Raw genomic sequence first — 25,847 nt, forward strand, 5'->3', positions numbered from 1 at the left:
TGTCAAACTGCAAGTTTGTCTTTTTGTCCTCTTTTGCGACACCACTCACCAGATATGTACTTCCTGGACTTTGGTTCTCTATTTAACAACATTATCAGGTGTCCATGCATGCAGTTTTGGACAAGTTTGGGGTTATTTCTCCAGCCAGTCATGACTAGTGTTTGAGAAACAGTCCACTTTGAGAATGGCAGGTCCTCACAGTAACTTCTGAAGACGAAGTTTTGAGAGGGAACGTTATGTGATCTGCAGATTTGAAGCCGCAGCAAAATGATCACATCAAATTAACCTTTCTGATTGCCTGAAACTAATTTGAAGATCATAAAATGTCTACAAAACTCACGAGTCTTGCTCTCTTAAAATTATTTTGCAGTTGTTTCATAAATAAACCTATTGCATTTGATAGGGATTATTGGCACACTGCCTCATGTCTGAAGTGCATTTTGTGTCTTACAGTGTCTGTAATTTTCACACAACAGCAGCGCCAGCCAAACCAGGCCCAACAAAACACATTCTAAAACAGAGGGGGGTTTAATTACAGAAGAACCACCCGTTTTCCTCTTGTGCATGCTTAAAGCTACATATGCATGCAAATAAACTCAGTTTTTAAAATATTTACAATTACTTTTTTACTTTAAAAACACACAGCGGAGAAACTTCTGGGTGAAATAAAAAAGGGGCCCTGTTGAGTTGGTTTTATATCTAAACATGTAAGGCTTTTTTGGGCTTTGTTGCGAGATGTACATGTTTGATTTGTTTTGCTTGCACAGGCTGACGGCATCGGTTGACTGTTATTGCCACAGAGCCTCTGGAGATGTGAGGGCTAATAATAACCCCTTGACACTATCGTCTGTGAGGGGAAAGGGTTTCAGACCTGAGAGGGTGCAGAGCATGCAAAACGACTGATCGGAAAGTTTCTGATCGTCTCCGGGGTTCTGATCACACCCCCCTCCCCCTCCAGTCGTCTATTCCATCATTTTGTCTTTTCTCGGCTTGTTTTTCTCTCCAGGGGAAAGATGTGTGTGTATATGTGTGTGTTTTTTCTATGTAAGTCGGGTTTAGTCCCGCAAGGAGCCAATTAAAGCGCAGACTTGGCCATGAGCATGAGACCCACAACTTAGGAGTGTGTGTTTAACTGAAAGAGTGTGTGCATGTGTCATTGTGTGTTTTTTTGATGCACCTTCTCGCACTTACAAGAAAACAAAAAACAACAGCTGTGAAAGGAATAATACCTGGAGGAAATGACAAGGAAAAATTGGCAATCATGCAGGCACAAACACACACTTATATACCCACCTTGTCATGATGCGCATCCAGAAACTCCCTCACGGCTGCTAGCGCCTCGTGCACAGCATGTTCAGGTGGATATCCTGCACAGACACACACAATATAAAAAATGTGCAAGAACAGGGGCACAAACAGAAATGTGCCATTGAACTTGGCTGTTTATTTTTATTTTTTTTGCAGACAGGTATATGTTTTTCTCTCCACTACTCTCAGACTCCGTTTCCTCACTTGTCTCACCTCGCCTAGCTTAATCCAGGGAGATGCAGACACAACACACTTGCTGGCTAAGAGGAGACAGACGGAACAGGACTGCATTACTGCTGCCACAAATATTCAGCAGCTGAGACCTTTCCCCAGTAAAAAGCTTCAAAATTTCATCCTCGGGCCAAACAAACAAATAAGGCTAAAAACAGTCAGTTTTACTCACGGCCATCTGTGGAAACCAAATCCTCATCAGTTGTTTAATTGTGTACGTTTTCTTATGTAGGGCAGGCATGGGCCTTGCAAAAGTATTCATACTGCGTGTCCTTTACACATTTTTTTTTATCTTTCTATGTATTTTAGGGGGATTATATTTTATAATCCAACATAGAAGGGTCACGAGTGTGCAGTGGAGGGAAAAAGATTAATGGTTTTCAAAATTTCCTTGAAAACAAAATCTAAAAAGCATGGCATGCAGAATCATCTTTCAATGCAATTACAGCTGCAAGTCTTTTGGAGTGTGTCGCTGCCAGCTTTGCATATCTAGACTGAATTTTTTGCCAGTTTCTCTTAGAGAAAAAGCTCAATCTTATTTAAGTTGGATGGACAGAATCTGTGAACAATGATTTTAAAGTCTTGTCAGAAGTTCTCAAGTGGATTTAGGCCCGGACTGAGCCGTTCTAACACATGAATAAGCTTTGATCTAAACCATTCTCCTGTATCTCTGGCTGCATGTTTAGTCGTTTTCCTGCTGGACGGTGAACCTCTGTTCCAGTCTCAAGTGTTTTCCAGCCTATTACAGGTTTTCTTCCAGGATTGCCTTGAATTTAGAGCCATCCATCTTCCCATCAAGTGTGACTTGCTTTCATGTCCTTCCTGAAAAAAAGCCTTCCCACAGCCTCACGCTACCACCACCGTGTTCCACAATGGGGATGGCGTGTTACTGTGTCCTCTAAATGGCTTGCGGCAAAAAGCAAACCGAACCTTTAATTTCTCTTTCAATAAAGAATTTCTTCTTGCCACTCTTCCATAAATGCCAGATTTGCGGAGCACACGACTGCTAGTTTTCATGTCTCCCACATGAGATGTGGATTTCCGCAGCTCCTCCAGAGTTACCAAGGGAAGCTTGGTTTCTTCTCTCACTAAGCCTGCCAGTTTCCATTTCACCATGATAGATTTAACAGAGCTCCATAAGATGTTCATAGATTAAGATATCGATTTCTTGGTCTTTATGATCCAGTTTGTACTCTAATGATCTCAATCAAACCTTTGAGGCTTTCACAGAACAAATGAATTTATTTAGTTTTGAGTTTAAATCGCACACAGGTGGACTCTTATTTACCAATTAATTTAATGAGGTGACTTCTGATGGCAGTCTGTTCTCCTTTAACTTAAGGGTCTCAGAGTAAAGAGGGCTGGACATAAAACAAATGCTATATTTGTAAAATATTTTAAAAACCATGTTTAAATTTATATTCCACAAATTCCACAATTTATATTCCAAAATCAAAATATAATATTTCAAAGTTTTTGCCTGTAACATGACACAAAAAGAAACATTAAGGAGGTATAAATACTTTTGCTAATACACCATTTGTGTTAATAAATCCAAAAAAGGACAAAGATGATGATCTAACACACCCCTTCTACAGGGGACGCCGCCCAAAACATCTCATATCATCTGAAAGCAACAATATACTGATTTCTATCCACTGTTTTTAAAATGAATCAGTGTCAAACTATATTATTGATTAAATTAGTGGAAAAACAACCATGCAGTAATCAGTGTAGTGAATAAAAATGTATGGTTATGTAAATCAAATCTCTTGCTTAATGATTTTGCCACGGCAACATTCAATAATTATGATTTAATTCTTTATCCACTGTCCTACACAAATAATGCAACAAATAAATCTCGTTAGCAGAAGTCGATCCATCACCACATTTTTCTGATGGCTGATATATTCAGAGTCCTGCTCTGATGAACTGCTGCTGGTTGGTCCAACATGATTGGCCAAGGACTAGTGAGCATCAAGCCAGAAATTTGTGCACATCTGCTGCAGTTTAGGCTTAAAGAGGAGGTGTGTGTTGTGAAACTCTTTACATCCTGATTGTTGCTTTCTTCACCTAACATTTGTTTGCTTCAAGATTTTGGTTGCATGAACTATGCTTCATCCTGATTTTTTAAGCAAGTCTCTACTTTAAAAAGAGGAAGGTGAAAACAGATTTCTATTAAAGCAAAAGAAAATAAGGAATTTATATAAAAAAGTATTTGTTGTATCCCATAGTAACTTGGAACCAGATAAATCTATTTCAATGAATCAGATTCGTCTGTTAATTCAAGATAATTACTGTTCTGGTTAATATTAAAAGGCAAATACTTCTTAAGTCAGAAGCAGAATGACTTTGGTTGACCTTTTCTTCCCCTCCCCCCTCTTATTGGCAAAAACTGACAGCATGATTGAGCTGAGAAACATTCTCAATGCAAAACTATTGATGCAAGGCAAACACAAAGAAACTATTCAGAAACAGATCTTTGTCTTTGGGGATTTTAACTGCAACTTTTTGACTTCCTGTAAGATGTAGCTGTGCTACGGTGCTCAGGCTAGGATCTACATAAACAAAAACAAATCAATTTCAGTTATTTTATTTTTTCCACCAAACTGGTTCCAGTGCTAAATACCAAACTGGTTCCAGTTCTTTGTGTTTTCACTTTTGCAAAAACTGGTGGTGACACCGACAAACTGGTTCTCTCTTAGCACTGACTTGGAGCTGGGCCAGGAGAAAGACCCGCTTTCATATGGAGCTAAGGCCGGGGTCATGAAGGCTGACAAGAAAGTGTTGTGAACGCCATGTGTAAAACTAAACTAGCGTTAGCTTTGTTTATTTATCCGCCTGATTTAACTGTGACCTTCAATATTAAGATCTTAGCATCTGAACAAAATGGGTTCACTGTCTTATCTTCCTACTATTGATTTTGACATAACACAGACTTCAAGTAAGTCAATATACACGATAGCACTGAGCTTACAGCCAAACTTTTAGCACAGCTTAAATGTTATTAAACCCAGAAAAGACTCAGTGCTTGATATCAAACGGCAAACAATCCTTGTTTAAACTACCAAAGACCAAAACTGTTCTAGGCGATGGAACTGAAATGGTGAGCTCCTATAATTACTTTGACATCATTATGTATCAGAATGTGTAATTAAAAGACTTACGTTTCTTTCTTAGCAATACATTTTCAAATCTTTCACTCCAGGTGAAGAAACGTTTGATTTCTGCAACCTTTTTGTCTTTCATAGATTATAGTTATCTGTTTTTTGTGAATGCACCTAACTTGTACCTGAAAAGGCTGGATATCATGTAGTGTTGTGTTGGGCATTTTATTACAGAATGTGGAAATTCGTTACCCTCCTACCTTTGATTATATCTGTAGATAACACACTTTACTTTTGCTGAATATCAGATGTATTTGTTTTGTAACAGATATGGTTGTGTTTTGTTTGTTGTGTGAGTTACTGCCTCTGAGCACTAATCCCTCTAAATAAAGAGATTTTAATCTCAATAAGGCATATTTTTTCATTTGTACAAATAAAGAGCAATAATAAAATTTTCCTCTGAATCCATTAACAGCATTTCTGAATCAGTTTTTTTTATGTTGCCAGGTGATGCCAAAATGCTGTACACTACAATCAGTCATCCACCCATTCACCCACTGACAGTGGTAAGCTACAGTGTAGCCACAGCTACCCTGGGACACACCGACAGAAGTGAGGCTGCCATACCATCGGCGCCACCGGGCCCTCTGACCACCAGCAGCAGGCAAGGCGGGTGAAGTGTCTTGCCCAACGACAATGGCTGAGATGGACAGAGCAGGGGTTCGAACCAGCAACGCACCAGTTGCAGGACAAACTCCTGCCACCAGAGGCACAGTCGCCCCATAATAGAATAATATGGTGATACTAGGGGCATCTGTTTGCCAGGATATTGAAATAAACTGTTTCCAAGCACTGGTATCGTCCTCAAAACCTGAATATAAAACAGGAAAGATCAGAAATTTACTGGATGAGGTGTTTCTTGTGACCTGATGAATTGACTAAGCTTTCTGCCAGGTTGTGGAAAAACAAACCAGCTTCGATTAGGCACTGGAACCACTTTGGTGAAAGAACCCAACACCAGTGCCACAGCAAACAACACTTCTTTCATGTGTTCTATGAGCTGCTGGGAGGATCCTGAAGGGGGAGCTCCAACCCCTGCAGCCCTTCGCTTTCTGTGCCAATGGCTTCCAAACAGCTCAGAAATCCAATGAGGAAAGAGATGAAATGGTGAGGTGAAACAGGTGCAGCAGAAAGAAGACAAATTAAAATCCTATTTAATCAGGACCTGTTGGTATTCCAGCAGCAGCATAGAGGTGTCAACCAGAGCTCATAGCAGACACCCCAGGCTGTGTTCAAACACTATCCCTCACTCTGTCTTCTGCCTGTGTGAAAAGGATTACAGTCACTCTGACACAATCTCCAAACTAATCTGTCATAATCTGCTGGTCATAATCCCTGGCGTTAATCTGTAAACCACCTCTGGATTAAAGGAGATAATGTGATGAGAGGCTGGACGCTCTGGTTAAACAGAGTGATACCAGAAACAGGACAGTAATGAAACACATTCACACAGATAAATATTAAGGACCCACAGATACTGACCGTAGATTCCAGTGGAGATGCACGGAAAAGCCTGCAGAGCAAAGAGGAAAAATGAGTTGGTCAGACTCTGCTGCTGATCATGTCACATTTCCATGTTAGCTCATGTTAAGACACTATACAGCCTTTTTCTTTTTTTTTTACACATTTTCCAGCAAACATTCCCAACTTCCAGAATGGTTTTCTAAATATTGGATCAGCATTTAGAACATTTTGAACATTCTGACACAAACAATTTACCAACTGGATTTTCTTATCTACTATCTGAGCTGTAAAGAGCTACTTCACAGTTTTAATTTATTTTTGGCAGCTAGACTAACTCAGGTCAGCAGTTAGACTTCTCTAACCTGGACTGGAATATCCTATGTTATCAACTAAGCCTTCTAAGTTTCATTTTACTTATATAAATATCAGTTTGTGATGTATACCAAAGAGCAAAGATAAACAATCTTTCATTTAAACATGAATCAATGCAAACTGCAACATTTTCTCTTTAGAAATCAAGATTTTTTTATCTAGGTCTTTCTGGATGATCAGTAAGATAAACTATTTTATTTTGGTGTCTTCAACTGTTCAACGAGTGCTTCAAAACTGCTTTTTTGGCAAGCATTTAGCTTTTTCAGCGTTCAGCTTTCTCTATATGAGCTGAGGTCATCCTAATTACAATGTGTCTATGGGGTCACATAATTGTTGTACATTCAGACTCCTGCAGCTTCAGGCAGTCTGCCATACTACTTCCAAAGTTGTCTGTGCGTAATTATTTTCTAATATACTCTGCTTAAAGAAACAATTTAGACTTTCACAATTGTAGCTCTCTAGGGTTCCTGTCAGTAGTGAGTATATAACCTGCAGCAGACGAAGCACATTTTATAAAACGAGGGCAACACAAAAATGTTTTATATAAAATAAAAACAGAAGCCAATGAAAAAACAAAGAATACAACAAATAAAAACCCAAAATGATATTGGTTTGAAGGACTGAGGAAACGTGCCTTGATGATGATGAGGACACACTAGAAGAGGAAGTATTTTGAAATACAGTTTCGAAGAAGTATAGACTGAGAGTGTTAACACTAAGATCACAAATAACAAAAGTAAAAATAAAAAAATAAATGAATACAAATAAAATACATACAAACAAAATAGAAGTGAATAAAAATCTACACATAATTCAAACAACTGGAGTTAAAGTTCATCTATCTTGACAATACAGCAAAAAGATTAATTATTGTAAAAAAAATTTTAATAAACTTTAAAATTGCGATTAATTTACAGGTATAATTAAGTTAAACTAGAAATAAATCAACTTAATTTCTAAAAATAAGTTAAAAATCAAACCATAATATTTTACGTTGGTTTGCAAACGCAAAACAAGATATGTTTTAGGTTTACTTTTAAAGGGTCATCAGTCCAGGCCCCTGACTCTCCCAGGATCTCAAGTGGGAGCCAAACATCAGCTCCCTCATCAAGAAAGCCCAGCAGAGGATGTTCTTCCTGCGGCAGCTGAAGAAATTCAACCTGCCAAAGACTATGATGGTGCACTTCTACACAGCCATCATTGAGTCCATCCTCACCTCCTCCATCACCATCTGGTACGCCGCTGCTACAGCCAAGGATAAGGGCAGGCTGCAGCGTGTCATTCGGTCTGCTGAGAAGGTGATTGGCTGCAGTCTACTGTCGCTCCAGGAACTGTACACCTCCAGGACAATGAAGCAGGCAGGGAAGATTCTGGCTGATCCCTCCCACCCCGATCACAGACTCTTTGAGACTCTCCCCTCTGGCAGGAGGCTGCGGTCCATCCGGACCAAAACCTCACGCCACAAGAACAGTTTTTTCCCATCTGCCACCAGCCTGGTTAACAAAGCCCGGAAACCACCCTGACACTCTCCCTTTCCCCCACACCCCCCCTTTTTTTGCTGACAGGACACCTGTAACCTGTAACTCTATGCGTTACATTAACGCTCAGCTTGGACTCCTGCTTTACTTGCACAATGATCACCTGCACTTTTGTACCGCCCTGGCATCTTATACTGCTCTATATTTACTCTCACTCACTTAAAACTGCACATATATTTATATTATATTGTAGATATGTTTATACTGTTTAATTTGTACTGTATTGCACCGACTACGCCAAAACAAATTCCTTGTATGTCCAAAAACGTACTTGGCAATAAAGCTTTTCTGATTCTGATTCCGACTCTGATCTAGCAGATGAAAACTGTGATGCTATTTCAATATGGCTGAAGCTAAAAGTGAAACACCTTAATTTTTAATTCATTGTTAAAGTAAAACTGTAATGATATAAAATACAATTGGTCCAAGGGACAAATCAGTTAAGGTTTCTGTGCCAGCACATATCATAAGAAATTGATTTAGTATTATAGCTTTATTATAGGGGCCATAACAGGGGCCAGCACCAGTTCTACAGGGGCACAGGCCCCTGTTGGCCTTTGTCTAGAACCACCTATGGAGAGACAGGAGCTCATCACAGCACGCTCCTTTAACGGTTTTAAATTATCCACCATTTTAAACCAAAGCACTTAATTTGTGAAGCAAGGAGCAACTCTCTGTAAGTCCTGTACAAACACAATCGTATGTAACCACAAAGAAAACCTGATGTGAGCCACATTATAAACAATGCAAAATCCAAACAGAGAGGAGCTTTTGTTAGCTATCAGCTCCAGTAAACTCCTCCGTTAGAAGAAGTGAGAAGAGTATTTACTGAAGACTTTCTGGAGCTGCATGTGCTGAGTCAGATTGTCCTGGATGAGGAGAAATGATTTGCCTGTTTTAGATGAAGGATTATTATAGTGGGAATAAAAAAAATCGATCGCTGTCCAATGCAAACAAAGCATTCCAAACATCACCACTAGTGAGTGAGAAAGGTAGAACATAATCACAATGCTACTGCACAGCATGCAATACTTATGAAATGCAGAGGGAATTTGTAAACTTAAGTCTGAGGAGCTTTTATTTGGTAAAAATAATTTTTTTTCATTTCTTTCATATAAACATGTGTGAAACAGTTTTATTGCAAATTTACAAAAAACATTAAACAAATCCTGAAGGTTTTCTGATGAAATTTGCTTAAATAGTTTCAGGTTAAATAACTGGCTTTTCTTTGTAAAACACAATAGTGGAAAAAATACAATGTTGCTCATTAAAGGCAAATGGCGCTGTTTTCCACAGTAGTTAGGCATGTAATATAACTGTCTTGGTTCATCTGCAACCTTCATCTCTGTTATAATGTCTTGATCTACTTTAAGTTTGGTTCATTTACTGATTTCTCCAGTTGTGTGTAAAGGAAGGCCTTTAGTTGGTGAAAGCATGAAAACTAAATAACTGGATCAAGTTTAGTTAAATATTTCGTACTAAGTTAGAGCGGTCGCTACACTTTACCGTCAAAAATGAAAGATTTCAAATACAAACAAACAACTGTAAGGATAGAAATTGTTTGCTTGTAAATTTTAAGCAAATTAATAAATGGGATTTGCTCCGACCTTTGACCTTATCTAGAAATCAGCTACTCCTAATATAAACCTTTACACAACTGACACTATAATTAACAATTTTGAATACAATGAATAATTTTTAAGAGAAACACAACTCTAGGATCGTGTTTGTTTGTCTGTCGTAAATTCCTCCTTATAATGAATATGTTCAGCAAACACAGGATGATGCATTGAGTACATAAGCAGCTTTTTCACAGTGCTCAATGTGATCCTAAGGATTACGTTAGACAGATAACAAAATAAACTTTGGACTCTTGATGCGACTGACAAGGGTGTTATTATGCGATAATAACACAGATATGATGGATGTAACCTGGCTTGCCTGTTTGCAGAGAATCCTGATAAAACTGTAGGCCGACAAACCGTGCATTGCTGGAGTTATATAGAAAACCACATGAGAGGTGTTTCATCATGCCGTGATACGCTTCCCAGACAAAAAAAATATTTGTGAACAGAGTTGTTTGCTCTGACATAATGTTTCTATTTTGAAAAAAACAGCAGGAGCCAGACACCTGCAGCCTTTTGATGAACTTATAGTGGATACTTCAGAGTTACAGACATGTGCGTGTTTGTGTGTGTGTATTGTACTTGCTGCCGACAGAGAACCATTTTTCATATTTTACCAGCAAAGAGCGGTCAAAGTGAGGTCTCTCACTTAACCTGACCCTCACTTTTTCTTTTCCAGACCCTCACTTTTTTGCATGCTGGGTTAGGGGTTAGGTTTAAGACTAAAGTGTGAATTGAGTTTAGGTTAGGGTTAGGCATGTACTGGTAATGGTTAGGGTGAGTTTAGTGTCAGGTTTAGGCCATTGAAATTAATGAAAAATGAACGGAAATCAATGCAAAGTCATCATAAAGAAAGAAGTACAAGGATGTGTGTGTGTGTGTGTGTGTGTGTGTCAGTATAGATGCATTCTGGATACTGAATGCATCTATATGAAAAGCTGTTCTAACATCTGTTCCCTGGAAATGCATGCTTTAGACCACACATTCCTCTGAATTGTCTCATTTCATCTCACAACTGTCAAATTGCTGTTTTTATTTTGTATTAAAGCCATTTTACAGTCCTTCCTATGTGGGCATTAAAGTCATTTCCCCATTCATAGTGGATCTCACTTTACCAGAAGTAATATGAGGCTGTAATGGTCAAAAAAAGACACAATTGTACAACTCATCTCTGGTTATTGGAATCTCTCTGAAATATTACAGCATTTATGACTGGATCTAATTTAGCTGCATGTACAGAGATAACTTTAAAATCCTGAAACTTTTTTTTTGCAAGAAGAACATTTGAATTGTTCTAAAATTGACCCGACATACCTGAGTTGTTTCTTTATCCAGAAGCAGCAGATATTTAGCAATTAGCTTGCATTAGCAATAAAAACACCTTATTTTAATTATTTTAAAATATGTAGTTTTATCAATTAACAATAATAAACAAATAGGGACACCTCTGACATGCAGGGAAGTAAAAAGAAACATCAACTAAATTAAATAAAAAATTTTCAACTTTTAGCAGTGCATGCATTTATCCTGTAGCTGAGCTTTGTATCAGCTACTTGTATCATTGTGTCAGTAACTGTGAAAACCACCAAGATAAAAAGTAAACCTAAATGCATTTAACAGCACCAAGATGTTCAGTTGTTTAATTCATGTGCAAGAGTATAACTTTAAGTCAATAGGATCCATGTTTAGCAGAAACCTGCAAACCCACAGCTTGTGATGTGAATCAGGCTGCCAGAAAACTTCACATTTGGCAGCATCTCAACCTGCTGTCAGACGCGGCAGCGCCGGCAGATGCCAGGACGATCCCCCCCTGTCCTGCTCAGATCCATTAACCTGACTGCTGAGCTTTAACACACAGCGATGGCAGATGTGACTCACAATTCCCTCGAGGCCAAACAGAAACATATGACTTGCCATTTTGTGGATGTGCAGAGATGACTGTTGCATCTGTCTGTAGATTTGTCAGAAATGAAACAATGCTGCAGCTGCTGATAAATGACGTGTTAGGTTTTATTCTTAACTTCCACACTTCTAACTCTGGTTTTATTTTCATGTTTCTATGGTGTTTTTCTCTTGACTGTTCTCTGTGAAACCTCCAATCTGGCGTGTTCTTTGTAACCTAACAATACAACACTCCTACTCCCTTTTCACTTTCCTCTATATGCCTCATTATGAACAGAGTTTTCTTTGAAATGGCTACAAATGATCAATCTTTTTCTCTTTACCTCTGGCTTTCCAGCAGCTACAGAATCTCACCACAAAGGAAAGTCTGCAATCCAGCCCCGTTATCCTTTGTTACTCTTTATTTTTGTTGCTTTACAGACTCCTCTGCTTTCTGTTTGTTTTTAACTTTCATTCCTCTCTCCTTCCCTGGTTGCTCCCTTTCAGATTCATCTCATCCAGATGGTCTCACCACAGATTGAGCAGCGTTTTCAGTAGCAGTCAGCAGGCTGTTCCTGTAGCATGACCTCAGAGCTCTCCTCTCCTCCTCACCAACCCCTCCCTGAGCAATTGGCCCCACGGTGTGGATCACATCTGGAGACACAGAAACAAAGATGTGAAGATGCTGCTTTCCCGTTAATCATTAATAATCCGGAAGAAATACATTTGTTTAATTTAGAAAGTTCTGAACTATCCATAAATTCATTCAAAATCTGAAACAAAATGTTTTCTATGCAAACTCATTTTCTTTCTAGTTCTTGGCAATTACGGAAAAATATTCTTGCTTTTGTTTTAAATGTTACTCTGACCTATGAGTCATTCTTAAGCAGGATGTTAAAAAATCCCAAAAATCAGGAAATGAACCAGTGTTATATCTAAACAAGAAATCAATTTTACATTGGAGCATATTCTTTTGAGTTGGTTAAATTATTAATAAAAACCACAGATAACAGAGTTTGTCAAAATATATTTCGACAGATGGATGGAGTCTAACTGCCCTTCATGCCCTTGCCTAAACTGAGATGTTTAGTCCCTACCCCGTCTTACAGACCGGGTAGGGAACATTGATTAATAGTAAAAAAAAAAGAAAAGTGGCAGGAAAATGGGGGTAACCGTGATCAATCCTGCAATTTTTAGCAATAATATCGCAACTAAATATTTTATCATGTAGCCCTACATGTTGATCGACAAATCACTTAAATAGAACCTGTTTGACAACAGGAAGTAGGCCAAAACATATAAAAAAATGCAACACATCATGCCCTAAGTTAAAGAAATTCAACAGCAGAAGAGAAACAAAGTTGATAACCCCATCCAGATCATAGTTTTATTCTTTGATCTTTGGATGTTCATTGCGCCCCACATTCAACAGAAGGTCCTAATGCAGAATGGGAGGATAACACTTTCTAAAATTAAAACCTGAAGAAGATTTTGTTCTATGTTTTGATATCATGTTGGTGTTCCTCCACGTAATTTCATTGGCAAGTTTTCTCTCAGGTCTCTCAGATGATATTTCTAATGTGATGACATGAATCAGTAAAGAGTAAATGAATCGAAGTGAACTGAAGAGGGTATTTGTGGGTGGGAGTTTTGAAGAGAATCGCATGACGACATGCTGAGCAAGAGAGCCGTAGAGATGTGGTTTAACACATGTACCTAGCTACCACCACACATTGTGATAAGACCCAGCATGTTGCTTCCCAGTGTGAAATCCACTGCTGTCATAAGACCAAGCTGGACCCACTCTCTTAAAAGAAAAAAACAAAAACAGAAAGAAAGAAAGGAAAAAATGTAGACAACCAAGACCATTTTTCACCTCAAAAAAATATTTTTCTTCCATGCTTTAGGGCAAAATAATTGTTGTCTTTGACCACAGATCATGGCTGACACATGGAGCCTCCAGAAAAACATTTTGCAACTTGCACAAGTCTTTTCTTTGCCTAAAATAAATAAATCATCTTCCTATTTGGAGATTAAAGATTTCTGATCTTCAGAGCCTCAGGAGAAATAAGAAGCAACACAATCAATCAGGCTAAGACATATTACCCTGTCTAGTATGAGATAACAAAAGACACAACGGGACCGATGACTTTTCTGATATACCTGGAGGCTTCCTAGATTTTTCTCCTAAACAGTGGTTATTGACAATAAGAGATAAATGTTTGTAAGATGTCAATATTATTTCACTTTATGATAAACTAATAAAAAGTTGAAGTTTGTATGCAGGGGTTTAACCGGGATGCAATTTTCTCCTTCCCCAGCTTCATTATATTAGCATCAACCTGGAATTGATCACTCCACTCATCTCTGTTCATCGATATTATAAATTAAGACATTTTTTATGAGGAAAATTGTTACTCATGTCTAACAATGTATAGGATGTAACCTTATGTCCAACCTAATTTAATGGGTCCTCTGTTTAAACTGTCTAAACCTTTCAGGCAGGGGATTCCTTTGGTTGAAACATATGAAACAATGCCCACCTGAATTTGTTTAACCATAGGTAATTTACTGCAGCTTTTACTCAAAAAATGTCATTTCTTTAACATTTTTTAAAGTGTATACCTTATCCTATTCTAGAGCCAGAAAAACTACAGTACTAATATTCTAACAGTTTTCAGACAGACTTTTCTGATACAAAAAGAAACGCTGAAGGCAACTGCTTATTTTGTGAACAGAAATTTGACTGTTTTGTTGGTCAAAAAAGACTTTTCTAAAAGAAATATAGCAAATGGAGGTGGAGGCACTAAATGGCAACACAGTGAACAATGAGTAACAATAAGTAGGAGGAGGCACTCCTACTTTCCTATTAAATTCTCAGTTCATTATTATGAAATGTATTTCATTTTCCATTCAAAATCAGCTTTATAATATAAAATAATTTTTATATTGAATTTTTACCTAATAATTTATATTATTACTAATTTTGTATAATTCCAGCAGCTTTTTAAAGCTAATCTTTTATTTCAAAAAGCCGGCTTTTTATTTTATAAGTGTGATTTCTCCCCACGGCCTATTTATTTTATAATGCCACTTTTCAACTGAATGACTGCTAGCCAATTAGTGTCAACAGGCTGGACCTGCATCCTAATTGGCTGAACCTTACATAGGGATTAGTTCTATTGCATATAGGCTTCGCCCGTTAAGCTATCGCTAATGGGTTTATCCCTATGCGCGCAGCCATTTCTTTTCCCCGCTAGAAAGGGAAATTCCCTATAGTGGACCGATGCTCACTGGAAGATGCATTGGATATCTTTAATGCTGGGCGGGAATCGGATGATTCCGCCTCCGAAACAGTGACTGATAGCACCTCTGCTCCCCTCCTCAGAACAGAGGAGACAGGTGCATCACCAGCCCTATTTCAATTGGACCTTCAGCCCTAACTCGATACTTAGTGTGGGATTGCTTCTGTCTTGGTACAGAAGCAGCCAATCAAAAAACTGGTTCCACCCCATTTCCCCTGACTGACAGACCAAGTCATTCAGTTGAAAAGTGGCATTATGAAATAAATAGGCCAAATAAAAGCTACATTTTGAAACAAAACACTGTTGGAATTACATAAACATAGCTTCAACAATAATTTCAATTATTAGGTAAAAATTCTTTATGAAAATTATTTTACATTACAAAGCTGATTTTAAAAAGAAAATGAAATATATTTCATAATATGGCACTGAGAATGTATATGTTTATCTATTATTTATTAATGTAGATACTTATTCATAATGTTTCATTTATTTATTTAATTTTGAGCACTTTGGCGTTCAATAACACATCAAAAACGGTGTTGTTCAGTTTGAAACAACTTGATATGGGGTTATGGAAAGAAACAATTTGAGGATGAGGGATGCAGTGTTCATGTCACGGTTATTTAGATAATCTCAATTAGCAGCCCAGTCATCAAGGAGATCAGGTGTACTCATTGCACAAAAGCATACATTTTCTCAGGTAGGAAAAGCATCGTTTTACTATGGGTTTATGTTTTCTGTACAACTGCTGACCTCAACAGATTGATTTTTAAATAAACCAGTAACTACTCTCTCCAAATATTCGTCCTGCATGTTGTTTTCCATAATTTAAATCATAATTAGACTTTTCATTCTAGGACAATGAAATGAAAAGCTAGACCTTAAAGTGCAGATAACTCACAAGAAATAAAAACATAAATATGTGAAAACACTTGATACATATTTCTATATTATAACGTAAATTATTGCAATGAAGTAGATAAATACAATGCTAATAAAGAAACAGATAATCATTTGCAATCAATGTTTGAGCCAAATGAACACTAGATTGTTTACCAGCAAGTTGACATTAGATCCCAACCATTACAGGTGTCTTATTAGGTGAAGTGACTTTTTAAGGCCAAACAACATGTTGTAGAACAAATAATCCACAGATTAAGATAAATGATCTTGATCTGTGGATGGCATTATATTGAACACTGGTAATAAAGTAAAAAACCTTGGTGTTACTTTTGACCAGGACATGTCATTTAAATCCCATATTAAACAGGTTTCTAGGATTTCCTTCTTTCATCCCCAGAACATTGCTAAAATTAGAAATATCCTATCCAGGAGTGATGCTGAAAAACTAGTCCATGCATTTGTTACTTCGAGGCTGGACTATTGTAATTCTTTACTATCAGGATGTCCAGAAAATGCAGTTAAAAGCCTTCAGCTGATTCAAAATGCTGCAGCAAGAGTTCTGATGAAAATTAAAAAGAGAGATCATATTTCTCTTATTTTAGCTTCCCTTCATTGGCTCCCTGTTAAATCCAGAATTGAATTTAAAATTATCCTCCTCACATATAAAGCCCTTAATGATCTAGCTCCATCATACATCAGAGATCTGATTGTTCCATATGTTCCTAACAGAGCACTTCGTTCTCAGACTGCAGGTTTACTGGTGGTTCCTAGAGTCTCTAGAAGTAGAATGGGAGGCAGATCCTTTAGTTATCAGGCTCCTCTCCTGTGGAACCAGCTCCCAGTTTTAGTCCATGAGGCAGACACCCTGTCTACTTTTAAGGCTAGGCTTAAAACTTTCCTTTTTGATAAAGCTTATAGTTAGAGTGGCTTAGTTTATCCTGAGCTATCTCTGTAGTTATGCTGCTATAGGCTTAGACTGCTGGAGGACATAATGACCACTTTCACTCTCTCTGCTACATTCTCAAACTACTCTCCAATTTTGCATTATTTGGTGTTATTTCAGCTTGTAACTCTATGTTCTCTTTGTGTTTTTTCTCTTTGTAGAAGCTACATCTGACCTAAATCTGTGCTTAGCTGACTTGAAAACTGGCTCAGGGCTTATCTGTCTTTCTCTCCTATATGAAGCCACTAAAGGAGTTACTGCCATTAATTGTTTCACTTTTCTTTCCTATAAAGTACACCTGGATCAGTGAGTTCTTTTTTTTGTCTCTGCTCTGTTCTCTCAAACCCCCAGTCGGTCGTGGCAGATGGCCGCTCACACTGAGCCTGGTTCTGCTGGAGGTTTCTTCCTGTTAAAAGGGAGTTTTTCCTCTCCACTGTCGCTACATGCATGCTCATCCAGGAGGAGTCACTGACTGGATGCAATCTGCTGGGTTTCCCTTAGATAAAAAACTTGTAACCAAACTGAATATTAAACTGAATCTGACTGCACTGTTTGATAGTTAGGATTAATTGGAATGTATGTACGTGACTTGAAATCTGTATGATTTGATTGAATTGACTTTGTAAAGTGCCTTATATATATATATATATATATATATATATATATATATATATATATATATAAACTCAATTGAATTGAATATTAAGCATGTTAGAAGTCTTGGTCATGTTGATTGCACAAAAACTATTCAAATCTCTTATTTGATGTATTACAATGCAATTCTTTCAGTATAACTGCCAATTATTCTTAACAAAAATCAAGAAATATATATGTGATATAAATAAACCATTTATCCATTAAAATATTAATTTGCACAACAATTATTAGGTCTAGTTTGTTGTATTTTGATGTAATAATTTTGATATTAGTGTTCTTCCTTAACCACAAAAACTAATGCAGCATATGTTAAACAAACGTCGCTGCAGGCTTGACACTTGTTACACTTGACACCTATCGAAATATACACAAAAAACATAAAAAGAGTTGGCAACACCTAATAATGTATCATTGGTATTTTATTATTTCAAGGCTACTTTTTGTGACTTCGTCTTGCAACAATTACAGGTATTGAAGTTAGCTTGGGACGTCGATAAACAGATGTTTACATCAATCACCCACTAAGTTGTTAAAGACCCTTAGCCTTTTCCAAATATTTCTTTTGTACAAGTAAAACTTCCCAGATCGCTGTGTAGGAAAAGATTCTCAGGTATTGAGTTGTATTTGATGATGATGCTCAGGAGAGTGCACTTTCAGGAATTTTTTTTTTTTATCAGCTGGCTGTTTTTGCTACACTTCAGATCAGAAGGCTGTCAGGGCGAATCATGACTTGTAATAGTTTATTTAGGCTCTCTGAAATTACATCAACCATAGATCTACTCTATAATGTCTGTAAATGGTGTTATTTTCAAAGCCCACTCCAAATGACTCACGTCAGCTTAGCCCCTGTACAGACACAGATATTTGAAAGGAGAAAAGTCTGAGGGCAAAAGTTTAAAAATCATCAGTGTAGCAGATTCTTTATAATGTACAGGCTTGTTTCTCTTTGAATCTGACATCATGTTGAAAGGGAAAAAACAGGCTAAAATATGAAAGACCAGACAAGAAGAAGGTATTATCCCAGAAGATGCATGTAAGAAGTAGAATAAATAATAAAAAACAGAAAAATGATGTTATGTTCAACTGTGTTCTACCAGAAAAAAACACTTTATACAAAGATGAGAGCTGGTGCACTGCATTGCTGTGTAATTTACTATATTTGATTAAGAAGGTTAACCAATATTAATATTTCACAGCTGCGAAGTGGAATTAAAACATTTAATTGCAATCGTATAAAAGTGTTTTTTGTATTTTATCAGGCAGTCAGAGGAAACATTAAAGCTGCTGCCACACTGTCTATCTTGCCACATTATGTTGGTTTGTTTCAATATGTGATTCACACTGGGTCCAAATGTGAAGAAATCAACTCGGTTTGTGAAACCTCAAGTCCTGAAACACCTATGAAATAAGAATGAAAGGCATAAAATATATTGTGTGCTGCTGTGTAAGGAGAGAGAAAGCTACTTTCACCATGGTGTCCCATGGTCTTTTTTCATAACTAATAATCACCTTACAATCCTGGAATGAAGGTTTGATGCTCCGTACGCGGTCTATGAGTGCTCCAAAATGGTCAAATATTTATTTGCTGAATTACTCAGAAAGAACGGTTTGATGGTTAGTGGGGGTACGGTGTCTTGCATAGGGACAAGTTAACACATAGATGTCAATGAAATTATTTTTGGGGGGGATACATATACTTTAAAATACAGTTATAGTAATTTGAGTTTATTGGGTGTCTATAAGGACAGGGAAGTTAAGGGGCAAGGCAGGATATTGACAGAATAAGGCAGACTCCCATTTCCCCTGTTCCTTCTACCTCTATGTTCTGCATGCAGCTTGGAAGCAGATGTGTCCCTTCTGGGCCATAGGGGAGGAGGAAGAGGAAAGTCTTGGATGCGTGCTGGATAATCACAGGGTATGAGGTCTGTCTGCTAATAGACTTTCAAATTTTAAGTATTTTTAGCTCAAGATATTTTGACTGGCACAAAATCCAGTTGGTATATCAATTAATTAGCCCTAACAGGCAAAAAAAAGGTTGGGTAACTGTGTTTCTAAATGAATAATATTCCATTGTCACCGTTATCATTATTTGATCTACTTTGATTTATTTTGATTGGTAGGGTTGCTAATTTCTGTCAACAAGTGGAGAAGATCTTAGCAAAAAACAAAAATGCACGTTCTGATGCACTCTAAAATATTACATCTAATATTATTATCATGGACAAATATAAGACAGGAAATGGGATTCAGCTTTAGCTGAAGCTGGTGGGAGCTACATCTCCTTCCACCTGTCCTTTGTAACAAACTACGTGTGTGAGAAATGTGTGAGTGACTGAAATTAGGCTGACGGATAAAAGCCAGGTGCTGCAGGGGCAAAGCACTTTTCTATCACTCAGTCTTTGGCCAGCAGCGGTTAGTATCCAGGTACAGAGACACTGTGTTGCTATGGCCATTTCTATCCACCGGCGATGAATAAAGAAACCACATCTCTGTCCGTGGAGGCTACACTTTCAGTTTATTTCTGCTTAAACAACAGCGGTTCTTCACATTTAGTGTTATATTCAAACAGAAAAATCAATAAATATAGAGAAATTAATGTTTAAACAAAGCCACATCAAAGTTCAGGGATTTAATGCGAGTCCAGCTTAAAATAAATATCACGTCCCTGGCTTCAACTCACAGCAGTTTAACAAAGCATTTGTATAATTTTTATGCCCTCAGCAGCTGAAATTATGTTTTAAAGCCAATACTTAGTAAGCCATCACTGATATTCACTGAACCAGTCTCATTTGTTTGGACAGACAGCTGACAGATTCACTTATATACATATTTATCATGAAATTTATCACTTCGTATTAGCTTAATATATTCAAGTTGCCCTTTTTCATATTAGGTTTAAAAAAAGACTATATGAAACACCCACCCTGTGTGACCTGTCGATTCCTTGCTACTTATGCTGTATTTGTTTTAAAAGTGGCATATAGACCAAAAGGTAAAATAATAACTCAGACTAATTCAGAAGAAGCAATAGCCACAACAGCTTGAAAAATTAAGAGAAGGGAAATATTTGTTTACATGCCAGTGTTGGTATTGTGGATATCTTTCTGGTTTCCTAGAATCTGTACAGGAGTTGCAGGGCAAACATTGGTGATTCTGCATCAATACGGTGACAAAACATAATCCACAGCGTGCAGCATAACAAATATTACAGTACACTGCTGCCAACAAAAATAAAGCTGCACAATAACATCAGTACTCTACATCAAACTACAGTTTAAAATAAACCAAAGATGATGTTGCTTTGGCAACTTTGATTTAAAAAATGACTGAAGTAGTAACTCAGTGATATTGGTTCAGTGTTGTGCCAATGTTATATTAGAATTAGTGAAGAGATCCACCTAAGAAACACAAAGGTCAGCAGGGAGTAGTTCAAATACTTTGAGGTAAAAAAAATCACAAAGCAGAGCAATCTTCTCCAATTTCTGTTCACCTTTTTTAGGTTTCGACACTGGACCCATGAAACAAATTGTGCTAAATACCTCATGACACAAATACATCCATCAAGTCCAGGAGAAGGGATCATTTTACACCTTGCTGTAGCCTCAGGTCGCAGTTCAGTCCTCTCTTCAGACTCAAAAACAGCAGGTGCAGAAGTAATCAAAGAGATAGCGAAAAATATTTTCTTTTTTTAAATTAGGGTTTTATTTACCATAGAGGTCCAGGTCCTTTCCTTCCAATGAATTTGTTTTAAAAAACGTCAAAGACAACATCTGACTGGAGGAAATAGAAAGGTCAGAAAGGTGTAAGTGATACTGCAGATGGAAAGGTGATGCATCCCTTTAACGATACAGATACAAAGGAATCTGATTATAAATCTTTGACATTTAGTCTATATGATAATAATCTACTACCTTTATATCATAATAAAAACTTGTGACCGATAACATCCTTTTAATCCTCCTGACAAAATAAAAAAGGCAGAAAGGGAGAGAATTTCCTCAATGCATCTCACCCAAGTTGTGCAATGCAGACAAATTGTCACGCAATTCATTTGAGTTCTGTTTATTAACCTCTGAATGATAAGCATCTTTTTGCATGTTTAACTTAACAACCATAATGTTTGTACTGTATTCTGCAGCAACAAGATTTTAAGTGCAATTTAGACACTAACAAACTTCCTTGACAAACCTAACATATCCTATCTATTTGAAGTTCCAATACAAATTAGTTTAACCTAAGAGACAAAAAATAAAATAATAAAAATAAATAACCACCAAGCAAAAGAAAAGAAAGATGACAAAAAAAGCAACAACTTTCAAAGCTAAGAATGTATGAATAATTATGTTGTAGGGAAAGCTATAATCAGAAATGTAACCACTACAGCTGCTCTTTCAAAAGAAACTACAGCCCATAAAAAATATGCAGCAAGAAAATCAGGCAGTGACCAGAAAAATGGGTACTGTTTGGATTCCTGCCTCATCTTTTTATTGTCCTTTCTTTCTATTTTGAAAACAATAAACCGCTTTTGTTTCTATAATTGCCACTTAAGCGTTTTCTTTCATCTTCATTGATCCAGAACCTATCACCACTGCTCGGCTAGTACACTGCATTTTGACACAATTATTCTACTGTTCGACAACAGGGAGAAAGGTCCTGTTTAAATTGGTCCCTAAAACTACAAACCAATGAGTAGTAGAGAAAAACAATGGGTCAGTTAGAAGCAGAGAGAAGCAGCTCACCTGTAAGTTAGAAAGCCTTATACTCTATATTGACTGGAAAATAATTGGCTATACTTCTGCCATGCTGCACTGCTTATCAAGTTGCTATTATGTGTGCTACTTCTGTGATGGGTCACTGGTAATGAAAAGCCAGGCATTACTTTTATATCTTGAAAAATTGTTTTTTAATCACTAACAAATGCATTCAGCTATCCTTAATTTATTTATAATCAGAAATGGGAAAAAGGTTAATATAAACACTATAATAAGCAGGCAACTTAGTGAGATACATGCAAAGATGTATTGAATAATAGGGTCACCCACAATTCAAAGCTCTGGTCAATACTAACAAATGCAACTTCATAAAAAGTCCAGCGGTCTACGGGCGAGAGGCAGAGTACACCCAGGACAGGTCGCCAATCCATCACAGGGCAACACAGACAGACAGGACAAACAACCACGCACACACCCATTCACAACTAAGGGCAATTTAGAGAGACCAAAGAACCCAACAGTCATGTTTTTGGACTGTGGGAGGAAGCCGGAGAACCCGGTGAGAACCCACGCATGCACAGGGAGAACATGCCAACTCCATACAGGAAGACCCCCTGCCGGGAGTCGAACCCAGGACCCAGTGTTGTAGAAAAATAGGGCACTAGACTCTGCAGTCACTTCTGATCAACTATCTAGAAGAATTTAGAGTTGAATCCATCATATATTTTAGATAATAATATAATAAAAGTGTTCTTACCAATCGATTGTTTTTCATATTCTGTTACTTGAGAACCACAAGTTTTAATGCATTTTAGTGGAATTTTATCTGATAGACTTACACACAGTAAAGCATAATTGAGAAGTGGAGGATTAATACTAAATAAATACAAATACAAATATGAAAAATGTGGTATACTTTAGTAGCTTGGCCATTTACCCTGATGCCCCAAATAAAATTTAGGACACCAATTGCCTTCAGAAATCAGTAAATAGAATCCGCCTGTGTGATATTCAATCTCAGTATGGATTTATCTGTTTTGTGAAGGCATCTGAGGTTTTTTAGAGAACCTTAGTGAACAAACAGAATGATGAAGACCAAGGAGCACAGCAGACAGGTCAGGGAGGAGAATGTGGAGACGTTTAAAACAGGGTTGGATTGTAAAACAATATCCAAGGTTTTGCACAACTCACAGAGCTCTGTTTAATCGGTCATCTGAAGATAAAAAGAGTATGGCACAACCCTAAACTGAGCAGCCAAGAAGCCCACAGAAACTCTGTAGGGACCGCAGAGATCGACAGCTTGGGTGGGAAACTGAGTAATCACCATCCACTATCAGTTTTGCACTCCACAGATATGGCTGTCATGGTAGCCACTGTGGAAATTAAACAATAGGAAGTCCTGCTTTTGCCACAAGATATGTAGGAGACACCACTGGTGGTCAAGGTATAAACTCCAAAAAATGACACACTTTTAAGATTTTTATTTATACAATATATTTTTTCTTCCAATTCACAATTATGCTCTTCTTGGTTTTCGTCTATCACTTAAACTCCAGAAAATACATTGAAGTTTGCAATTATACCATGTCCAGATGTTCAATTCCACATAAATACTTCAGCACTAAAGTATATCAGGAACATTGAGAGAAATCTGTGATTGTGTTTTTGTGAAACTATGGAAATGCAATAGTAATAAACATGAACATGTATGTACTGCATATGTGTTCAGAACAGGAAATGACTTGTTAACAAAATCACTCAACTTATAAAAAGTTAATAAAAACTTATTTCCCAGGAAAAATTTTAATTCTCAAGGGCCACATTTCACAATTTTATAATGTAAAAACATTATGAGTCATTAAAAGAAATTACACACACATTATTACAGCAGTGTCTCCCTCACACATACAGGCGGAGACGTCGGAGCGCAAAAGAGGTCCAGAGGAAGCCATTTAATCCAACCCTCTGAGACCTGGAGGCCATTAAGCTGGACGATTCATCTCACTGTTTGGGATGTCTTGAAACATACCTACTCATCTTATTTCCAAGTCAGACTTTGAGAAGCCAACCCAGAAATATTTCCTCTCTCCATTTCTCCAATAGTCTTTTTTAGGAAATCTTGTTAGAAATTGTTTTAGTTGTGAGTATCGATGAAACAATCCTGCCAGGAAACTACAATCAATGTAGGACATTTAGTGAGTGATGAAGAACCTATTCATTTGTACCCGGTGCTGGAGCAGCGCTTAATCTGCTAAAAGATTTTAACAGACCCCTGTGATAAATGCTGGGTTTACCCATCAATCAGTTAAATCTTCCTACAGTAACCACTGCTCAGAATCACACACTTTCACTGTTTTAGGAAACAAGTCATTACTAAATTATTAGTGTTTGATTTTTTGAATTTGAACATAACCTCTGTTTAGTTCAGTTTCACAAGGAGTCAAGAGAAGGAAATAACAGCCATGTAAATAAATTAGGACACATTAAATATTCAGGAATTTCTTCTGAAATGTTGATACTGAAGTTTAATTTTAAATTTCATTCAAGTGATTTAATCATACAAAATATATAAAGAAAAATGTGTATTCTACCTAGGGGGAATGTTTGGACACCCTGTCCCCCAACAGCTAGTCTTATCCCCTATGGCTAAAATAGCTTCAGGTATCGGTCTGAGGAGAGTTTGCCCTACTCTTTGCTTTCAGCTGAGATATTTGATGTGTTTCTAGCATTTAAAGCTCATTTCAAGTCACCCAACAACATCTCAATGAGTTCAAGATGGGTCTCATTGGCTCAGCCAAGGACTCAATGTGTTTTGGATCATTGTCTGGTTATTCAGCATTCATTGCTTTTTTCTTTTTTTTTTTTTTTACAGATGGCACCATGTTTTCCAACTGATACACGATAAAATTCATAGTTGATTTTTTTGAAGGACAGTTGTCCTGTTGCAGCAAAACATGTCCAAACCATGACATTTCCACCTCCATGCTTCACACCTGGTATGAAGTTATTTCCCTGGAATGCTGTATTTGGTTTATGCCATCATGTCTTCTGTTCTGTTGTTCAAAGGATTCAATTTACATTTATCTGAGTAAAGAACATTATTCCATAAGTCCTAGTCTTTGTCTATATTCTCTCTGGCAAATCTTAGTTTGGCCTTCATGTTTTTCTGAGTAAAGGATTCCTCCTTGTATACCTACAAATAAAAGTAAATTTGTCTCTTTCTGACTATACAGATATGCACCATCAGATCAAATGCAGCAAGAGCCTCCTGTAGGTCCCATCATGTCATTTTAGTGTTTTTGGAGACTTCTTTTAGCATCTTGCAGTCTGCAGTCAGGGTGACCTTGCTTGGACCAAACCCAGTTATACTCAGGGAGCTTTGAATGTCCTTCAGTTGTAGACCTTCTGCACAGTGGAATAGCTGAAATGTAATTCTTTTGAGACATTTTTCCAGACTGATAAGCTGTTAAAGTCTTCTCAGACAGCTCTTCTGATCTCAGGATGGTGCTCACTCTTACTTCAACAGTCAGACACAAACCAACCAAAATGTCTGAGGTTTACACTGGGCAAACCTCCTTCAAAATGCTGAGGAACGCCTTTGTCGTGTTCACCTGGTGTGATGCTAATATGTGTCATTTTAACCATTTTAAAAGGGAATAAATGTGGGAGTGTCATATTTTATTCATCAAAGAAAATTGCTTTTTTATTACTTTGTTTTTTTTTTTTTAATTTTACAAA

General features: G+C 37.3%; 1 protein-coding gene across 2 annotated transcripts in view; it reads right to left on the minus strand.

The window, feature by feature from the left end:
- Nucleotides 1–25,847, minus strand: part of macrod1 (mono-ADP ribosylhydrolase 1) — a 226,039-nt gene that overhangs the window by 18,097 nt on the left and 182,095 nt on the right. For both annotated transcript variants that reach the window (XM_047353216.1, XM_047353214.1), the window contains exons 6-8: nucleotides 12,119–12,240; nucleotides 6,189–6,219; nucleotides 1,294–1,367 (exon numbers count right to left, since the gene is read on the minus strand). In XM_047353216.1, coding sequence (XP_047209172.1) covers nucleotides 1,294–1,367; nucleotides 6,189–6,219; nucleotides 12,119–12,240 — 227 coding nt within the window. The remainder of the gene's footprint in view (nucleotides 1–1,293; nucleotides 1,368–6,188; nucleotides 6,220–12,118; nucleotides 12,241–25,847) is intronic.

Source organism: Girardinichthys multiradiatus, chromosome 23 (assembly GCF_021462225.1).
Source record: "Girardinichthys multiradiatus isolate DD_20200921_A chromosome 23, DD_fGirMul_XY1, whole genome shotgun sequence".
NCBI classification, from domain to species: Eukaryota; Metazoa; Chordata; class Actinopteri; order Cyprinodontiformes; family Goodeidae; genus Girardinichthys; species Girardinichthys multiradiatus.